General features: G+C 49.7%; 1 protein-coding gene across 1 annotated transcript in view; it reads right to left on the bottom strand.

Moving 5' to 3' along the window:
* The window catches only part of DLGAP2 (discs large homolog associated protein 2), a 160871-nt gene extending 153208 nt beyond the window's left edge, over positions 1–7663 (bottom strand). Inside the window, exon 1 of the mRNA XM_015408303.1 lies at positions 6647–7663. Within this exon, the coding sequence (XP_015263789.1) occupies positions 6647–7648 (1002 nt within the window). The 5' untranslated portion in view covers positions 7649–7663. The remainder of the gene's footprint in view (positions 1–6646) is intronic.
* Between the last annotated feature and the right edge of the window lie 442 nt (positions 7664–8105).

The following is an 8105-nucleotide window of genomic DNA, read 5'->3' as shown; positions in this document are numbered from 1 at the left end:
CCTTTTAGGCCTGCTGGCATCCGACAAGACGACCCCCCAGGTCATGTCGCCGCGGGTGCTCCGGTGGTCCCTCTTCCTGGCCGGCTACCAGTACCGCTTAGAGCACCGGCCGGGCAAGGCTATGGGCCACGCTGACGCACTGAGCCGGCTGCCACTCCCGGAGACAGCGGTGGACCCAGCCCCGGCACTCAGCGTCCTGAGCATTGAGGACCTCCCCGAGCCCCCCTGCACGCCGCCAACATCGCTGCCAAGTTGTCCCGTGACCCCCTCCTTTTTCGTGTTTTGGGCTGGGTGGTGAGGGGGTGGCCTGCATCGTCCCCGGGAGCCGAGTTCGCGCCTTTCTCCACCCGGAAGGACGAGCTGTCGGCACTAAAGGGGTGCCTCCTGTGGGGAGACCGAGTCGTGGTCCCCAGCGGCCTGAGAAGGCGCATCCTGGAAGCACTCCACGAGGCGCACCCAGGGATCGTGCGCATGAAGGCTCTGGCGCGGAGCTATGTGTGGTGGCCGGGGATCGACGCGGAAATTGAGACATGGGTCCAGAGATGTCAACCCTGCCAGGAGGTCCGGCCCAACCCACCTAAGGCACCGATGCAGGCGTGGGAATCAACGCGCAAGCCCTGGTCTCGGCTGCACGTGGACTTCGCCGGGCCGTTCCAGGGCCTACTATTCCTGGTGACAGTGGATTCATATTCCAAGTGGCTGGAGATCAGCCCCGTCTCCACCACCTCGACCAAGGCAGTGATCCGTTCCTTCCGCCGGATCTTCGCCACGCACGGGCTGCCGGATACCATCTTTTCCGACAATGGGATGGCCTTCACGTCGGGGGAATTTCAGGAATTCCTCCAGAAGAACCTGATCTGGCACATTCGCTCGGCGCCCTTCCACCCCGCAACGAACGGGCAGGCGGAGCGAATGGTGCGGACGGCTAAGGAGGCCCTAAGCCGGATCACTGAGGGAGACTGGGAGTTCCGCTTGGCCTGCTTCCTCTTGACACAGCGGACGACCCCCAATCCCGTCACGGGTCACAGCCCCGCGGAGCTCCTGATGGGCCGCAGACCAACCACCCTGCTGGACCGCTTGCACCCAGACCGAGCACCGGAGGCCAGAAGGGCGGCGGAGCAGAGAGAAGCACCGCGGGGGTTCTTCACGGGAGACCCCATTTTCTTCCGGAACTATGGTGCCGGCCCAACTTGGCTCGAGGGCCGCGTCTCCAAAGTCAAGGGCCCGGTCTCGTACGAAGTGACGATGGAGGACGGCCGGCGGCTGGAGAGGCACATCAATCAGCTTCGACAGCGGCTGGCGCCAGGGGGCACGGACAAGGCCCCAGCGCCCCCCCGGAAGATGGAGGCCGAGAGGAGGCGCCACCGCCTGACAACAGCCAACCCACAGAGGCCCCGAGCGAGGAGGGAGGATCGGTCCCGGAAGAACCCGAACCACTGACGCAGCCACCAGAGCAGAAGGCCCCGGAACTGCCAGACCCGGGCCCTCCTCCTCCGGCCCCCACACCGGCTCCTTCACTGGCACCCAGGCGTTCCACCCATGAGCGAAAGCCCCCTGCTTATTTAAAAGACTACATCACCCAGGTGGTGTCTGAACTATGGGGGGAGGGGTGTTATGTATGCAGCCCACCACACGGCGGCCACAAGAAAGACAGGAGCTTGGCTCCAGTAAGACAATGAGACCTAGGATCCTAGTCCCCCCCCCTAGCTGACCAATGGGCTTCTTGGAGGGAAATTCAAACCCTCCAATGGAGTGGGAGGCCCAGGGGTGGGAGTGTATATAGTTGGCCTCGCAGGGCCGTTGTGTGTTCTTATGTTAAGTACGCAATAAACGTGTGCAACCGCATGTCGTCTGAGTCCTCCATGCGGCGAACCCAGTACTTTACACTTTCAAAAGACTAAAAAGGGGAGTAAACAAGCAGAACTCTCCTCCTCCCTCTGCCCCCTCCTGGCAACAAAGGAACTGTCCACATAGACACTCCCCTGCAGCCACTCCACACAGTCTCCTTTGAGCCAAATTGAATTGTTTTATTGTTAATCTTATCTAAAGTGGGAAGCTCTGGGAATGTTTTAAGTACAGCTCTCAATAAGCATGACATTTGTCAGGTGGGCATGTGGGCATTTCCCTTTAATGTGGGGGCTTCAGCTTTCCATAGGGGAGAGGACACATTGCCCTAAGGAAAATACTGGAAGCTAGGATAAGCAGGAGCTTCTCTGGAAGACCTTAACCCCCTCTTTTCCAGCTTATCCCCTTGCTTTCAATTTACTACAAAGAAATTTTGAGAGCAGTTGGAATAGTTCAGAACAGGAACAAATAATACACATGTACCTTATTATTACTATTTTTAAGAAGATTCAGCAATTCAGCAGCCATTTAATAATCCGGAATTAATCACAAGGCCTTGGACAATAACATTACTTGGCCCATTTCTGAGCTTTCTAAACACTGAGAGAAAAAGTAGTTTGTTTCATTTTACTGGTATGAGCCAGTATTTTGGGGAAACAAGTCATATTAAACCTAAAACCTATATTCTAAATTCTATGGATTATCTACCACTATCTCTTTCTCAGATCCATTTCTAGGACTCCTTTCTAGGAAACACGCTGATGAAAGATGCTATTATCTTAGAATGCTGAGATCTGTTCCTCCATCATTCACTTACCAACCACAGCAATGTACTATGCCTTATCATTTATTCAAAGGCTACTTATTTCCTCTATAAATTAGGCAAACATTGTTGGCAAATATCACTGCAGACACAATGACTGAATCCCAGATAGGTTAATATAAGCAATTTGAATGCAGCGATAGGGAATGATGATGTCTTTTCTAATGTGAGAACAAACAGCCCAGTCATCTGCTTACTCAGAAGGAAGCCCCACTGAGGTCAATGGGACTTACTGCCAATTAAGTGTGCACAGAATTGCTGCCTAAGTTTTCTTTCCAAATTAAAAATATGGCATTGGGTGTGGGTTGTCTCTGGGCAACGAGCCCAATTCAGCAAAATGTTCTGGCAACTAAGGGATTGTAATATAGATGTCTGTAGAACAAAATCCCAACATTTTTTTGGAAAAAAAGTGGGGGGAGCCATTTCAAGAGAGGAGACTAGAGTGCAGGAACTGCAAGGAGTTGGTGACATTTGGGCATTTCCTGCAGGGGAAAAAAATGACTAAGGGACACATGGAAATGGAGGGACCATTGGTGGGGAAAGATTAAGCACTTCCTCCCACCTTTTCACTTCTCGGTTCTAAATTTCACCTTTCTGAAAATGATTTTGACTCTAAAAAAATGGTGTCAGGGATTTTTTTATCCATACTTATATATCATGTGTAGTTAGCAGCTCTCCAGTTGAAATCAGTGGAATTAATAGCAGCTGTCCCTTTCAACAGAATTTGTATGCTCATGGCTGCTTTAGGCCACAATGTGCTAGTTTTCTATCTGCATGCAGTATGGTGTTATGGAGGCGCATTTGACATTGTGAGCCCACACCTGCAGTCTGAAATGGCAAAAGCTTGGCATAAATACCAGTATGCTACCTTGGTTAGAGTGTCAGACTATAATCTGTGAGACCCAGGTTTGCATTTCCACTCTGCTCACTGGAAGCCCACTGGGTGAACTTGGGACAGCCATCCCCTCTTCCAGTCTAATCTACCTGACTGTCACTCTGGGTCCCCAAAGAGGAGAAAAGTGGGATATAAATATCTAAATAAATAAACATGTTCACTATAGGCATCTTCTGTTTATAAGAAGCATGTCTTAACTTTTGCTAGCCCAGATCCAAATTGTTCAGTTGTTATTCTTTCTGTAACATGGGACTCTCTCTGTACTTGGAATCCATGATCTGATGCAGGAGTCTAAATTGTATGATGGGTTTATAGGGATCGCCTGGGGTGATCCAGCTCTACAGCAAAATTATTTGGATAAAGGCCACTTGATCCATGATTCTCAAGAATGTGTGAAGTGCAACAAAAAGCATAACTACACAACTAGCTGCCTAATGAAACAGAGTGGTGATTGAGATAGTTGCACTACTAGATTACGTCACAAGTCAGATGCAGGTAATGTCTAAGATGATAACAATGAATGATCTAGAGAATATCCATTCAGGGAACCCAACTAAAAATTAAAATCCATCAGAATCCTCCAAACAAGAAAACTAGCAGCAGTAGGAATAAAATGGGACTTACCTATGAGTAGACCCGTTTAGGATTGCTCCCTGTGGGGCTTATCCATGCTAGTCTATTTTAGGTACTATAATAGAATAGTAATGAAGACATTTCTCTGAAGTTATATTAACATCGGGAGACACTGATAAAATGGCTTATGTTCTCCCATTCCAATAAGCAAAATTTGAAGCCTTCTCCCCAATTTAGCGGCTCTTCCAGCTACTTAAGCTTGCTTAGGAACTTCCTTCAGCCTCAAGTCTTAGCTTTCCCCTCAATTTTTAAAAAATGTTCAATTAAGTCCTATTATAAGTCTAATAAGAACATAAGAACATAAGAGATGCCAATGTTGGATCAGGCCAAAGGCCCATCCAGTCCAACACTCTGTATCACACAGTGGCCAGAAATACCATGTGCCATCAGGAGGTCCACCAGTGGGGCCAGGACATTAGAAGCCCTCTCACTGTTGACCCCCCCAAGCACCAAGATGACAGAGCATCACTTGCCCCAGAGTCCCTATCTATACCTTGTGGCTAATAGCCACTGATGTACCTCTGCTCCATATGCTTATCTAATTCCCTTTTGAAGCCGTCCATGCTTGTAGCCGCCACCACTTCCTGTGGCAGTGAATTCCAAGTGTTAATCACTCTTTGGGTGAAGAAGTACTTCCTTTTATCCGTTCTAACTTGACCGCTCAGGAATTTCATGGAGTGCCCATGAGTTCTTGTATTGTGAGAAAGGGAGAAAAGTACCTCTTTCTCTACCTGCTCTTTCCCATGTATAATCTTATAAACCTCAATCATGTCACCCCTCAGTCGTCGTTTCTCCAAGCTAAAGACATGACCAATGTGAATACTATTTATGTTTTGAGTCTATGAGAGAGTAGTGTGTGTGTGTGTGTGTGTGTAAAGTGCCCTCAAGTCTCAGCCAATCCATGGCTACCCTGTAGGGTTTTCAATGCAAGAGACTAACAGAGGTGGTTTGCCGTTGCCTGCCTTTGCATAGTGTCCCTGCAATTCCTATGTGGCCTCCAATCCAAATGCTAACTAGGCCAACTCTGCTTAGCTTCCAAGATCTGACAAGACTGAGCTCACCTAGGCCATCCAGGTCAGGGCAGTAGAAAGTATTGCAGTTAGTTAGTTAATTAATTATCTATATATCTAATAGCCAAGTTGCCCCCTCCATGCGGATATCTAAATCTGCACAGAGGGGGTACTTGGGGGGGGGGCATAGAGATTTTCCTGCACACTTGGGGCAGTCCTCAGGTATGCAGAAAAATCTAAAAAGTACGGGGTTATTTAAATCCCCCCAAAAGTAAAAGAGCATTCCCTGCACATGTGCAGAGAATGCTCTGGGAACTCTGTGGTGGGCCCAGCAGCTGGGAGGCGCTCAGGCCACGCCACCAGTGCCCAGGGGGGAAATCGGCAGGCCTGGTGGCTGGGAGGCACTCAGGCCTTGCTACCAGTGCCCAGGGGAAGATCGGCGGCGGGGGGGGAGATCAGCGGGCCTGGTGGCTGGGAGGGGCTCAGGCCTTGCCGCTGGTGCCCGGGGGGAGACCAGCGGGGGAGAGATTGGTGGGCCCAGCGGCTGGGAGGCAATCAGGCCTTGCCGCTGGTTCCTGGGGGGGGGAGAAGATCGACGAGGGAGGAGATCAGTGGGCCTGGCAGCTGGGAGGCGCTCAGGCCTTGCTGCCAGTGCCAGGTGGGAATCGGCGGACCTTGCGGCTGGGAGGCACTCAGGCCTTGCTGCCAGGGCCTGGGGTGAACAAAAGGCTTACCTGCAGAGCTGCTTCTGTGGGCCTAAAGAGGAATACCTCCCCCGCGATACTCACAATATATACTAATAGCCAAGATGCCCCCTCTGTGCAGATATCTAAATCGGGGCACTTAGGGGGCAGAGAGATTTTCCTGCACACTTGGGGCAGTGATGGGCCGGTGGCTGTGAGCCGCTCAGGCCTCATCGCCGCCAACAGGGATGGGAGAAAGCTTGGCAGGCCGGCAGCTGTGAGCTGCTCAGGCCTCGCCGCCACTGGGGGGTGGAGGGAGGGAGGGAGGCTCGGCAGGCCCGGGGGAGAAGAATTGGTGGGCCCAGCGGCTGGGAGCTATGTGGGCCTCGCCATCAGTGCCTGGGGGGAAGTGGAAGGAGAATTGGCAGGCCCAGGCCTCGCCAGTGCCGGGGGGGGGGTTGGGGGGAGAATTGGCGAGTCTGGGCCTCGCCGTCAGTGCGGGGGGGGAGAAAGCTCACCTGTGGCTGCTTCCTCCTCCTCCTCCACATGGACGCCTCCCCCCCCCATGAGTATCGCAGATCCCCACTTCTTGTTACAACTAATTTCATTTTCTCTGTTTTATATTCCCAGGTACAGGTGAACTGTATGAAACTAGGGAACTTTTAAAAATTAAATATGTAAAGCATGCATGCTGAAAACCCTCTGGCAAAATTTTATAATAGAATGTTCCATTCCGATTAATAACATTAACTCTTACCTGAAGGTAATGGCATGGCCTCAGGGAAGGTTTGATTTCCTGATGAACTAGAGGCTTATCTAGGTTAAGGGATGACTTGCGATAAGCTTCTTTAGCCTGGCTTACGGTAAGCGTAGACCAAGAACTCCTTTTCATATATTTCCCATCAGGGGCCATCGCAAGCCCTTCACAAGCAGAACACTTCACATCATTGTTACTTTTTGAAGTCTTTAGTGAGAGATCCCCAAAGTGTCCCTGAAGAGCCTCGGGGTAGCAATGAGAGATGTGGTCCACGTGATGCCTGTTTACAACACTAGGTGTTCGGTAAGTGCTATCGCTATCCAGATTATCATCAGAACTCCACCAACTGCTCATTCCACTTTTATGTTTACTCTCAGGTTTCCGTTCTTTACTTTTACTTCTTTTGCTATGTTTAGAATGATGTCCATGATGATGGTCATCTCCTCGGCCATCTCCCTTTGTTCCATTTACATTGCTCTTGGAAGATCCTTCCAAAGAATGAGATTTTGTGAAAAGTTTTTGTACTGAATGAACAAGATGGCGTATTCTCCCCGGACTTTCGCTACGTTGCTCAGCAGCGGTTGAGGTCCTCTGATACTGTAAAGTGTGAAAGCCGTCCCTATGGAGAGGAAGTTGTTTTTCAAACTGATCCAGCAGATTTGCAGGGATCCGGTTGATCTTAGGGTTAGGATGAGACATGGTACAATCGTCCCTAGTATCGTAATGTGAAGTGTAGTGCATTCTGGGAAAAGTGCTACTGGACATATGATCACCCATAACCATGGGCATCATCATGCATTCGGAATGGATAGAGCTTCGCGGCGAGCATCGATGGTGGTCCATCGGGCAGCTCTCCGTTGGGCTGAGAAGATATGATTGCCTTGAATCCTGGCCATGATGAATATGATCGTGGTTGTGTTCACAATCTTCAGTGGATGCTAAGCCACAGGTATGAGCAGAACATAACTGTGGTTGATTGCGACTGCCAGATAATCCTTTCATGTTCCTTGAAGCAGGAGAGTAACTTTCCTCATTGAAGGGCTGAGTAGGAGACCATGAGTACGGTTGGTCTGTGAACAAAGCACAGAGATACAGCAGTAAGCGAGAGGAAATCTAGCAACAGGCTTAAAAAGTACAGTTTAGAGCAACAACATGTTCATGCTTGATTTCTGGCATGAGTACAGGTTACATTATTTGTAAGGTTAATTTGTTTTTCTTCTTTTCAGACAGAGAACATGTGACGAGCTTCTCTTTATTTTGAATTTTGATCAACGGAATTATCCAAATGCTGATCTGACTACTTAATAGGCAGAATGGTCTTTACGCACTATCATTGTATACTGCTGGAATGATCCCAGTAATTCACCATTACTTTCCCATAAACCGAGAAATGCGCAAACTATGGCTGCTTGAGTTAGCATGCTTAATTATGTATCCAATTTGAGAGGACCCAAATTAA

This window comes from Gekko japonicus, unplaced genomic scaffold (assembly GCF_001447785.1).
Source record: "Gekko japonicus isolate JY-2015 unplaced genomic scaffold, Gekko_japonicus_V1.1 scaffold417, whole genome shotgun sequence".
NCBI classification, from domain to species: Eukaryota; Metazoa; Chordata; class Lepidosauria; order Squamata; family Gekkonidae; genus Gekko; species Gekko japonicus.
This window is presented reverse-complemented; position numbering and strand designations above follow the sequence as displayed.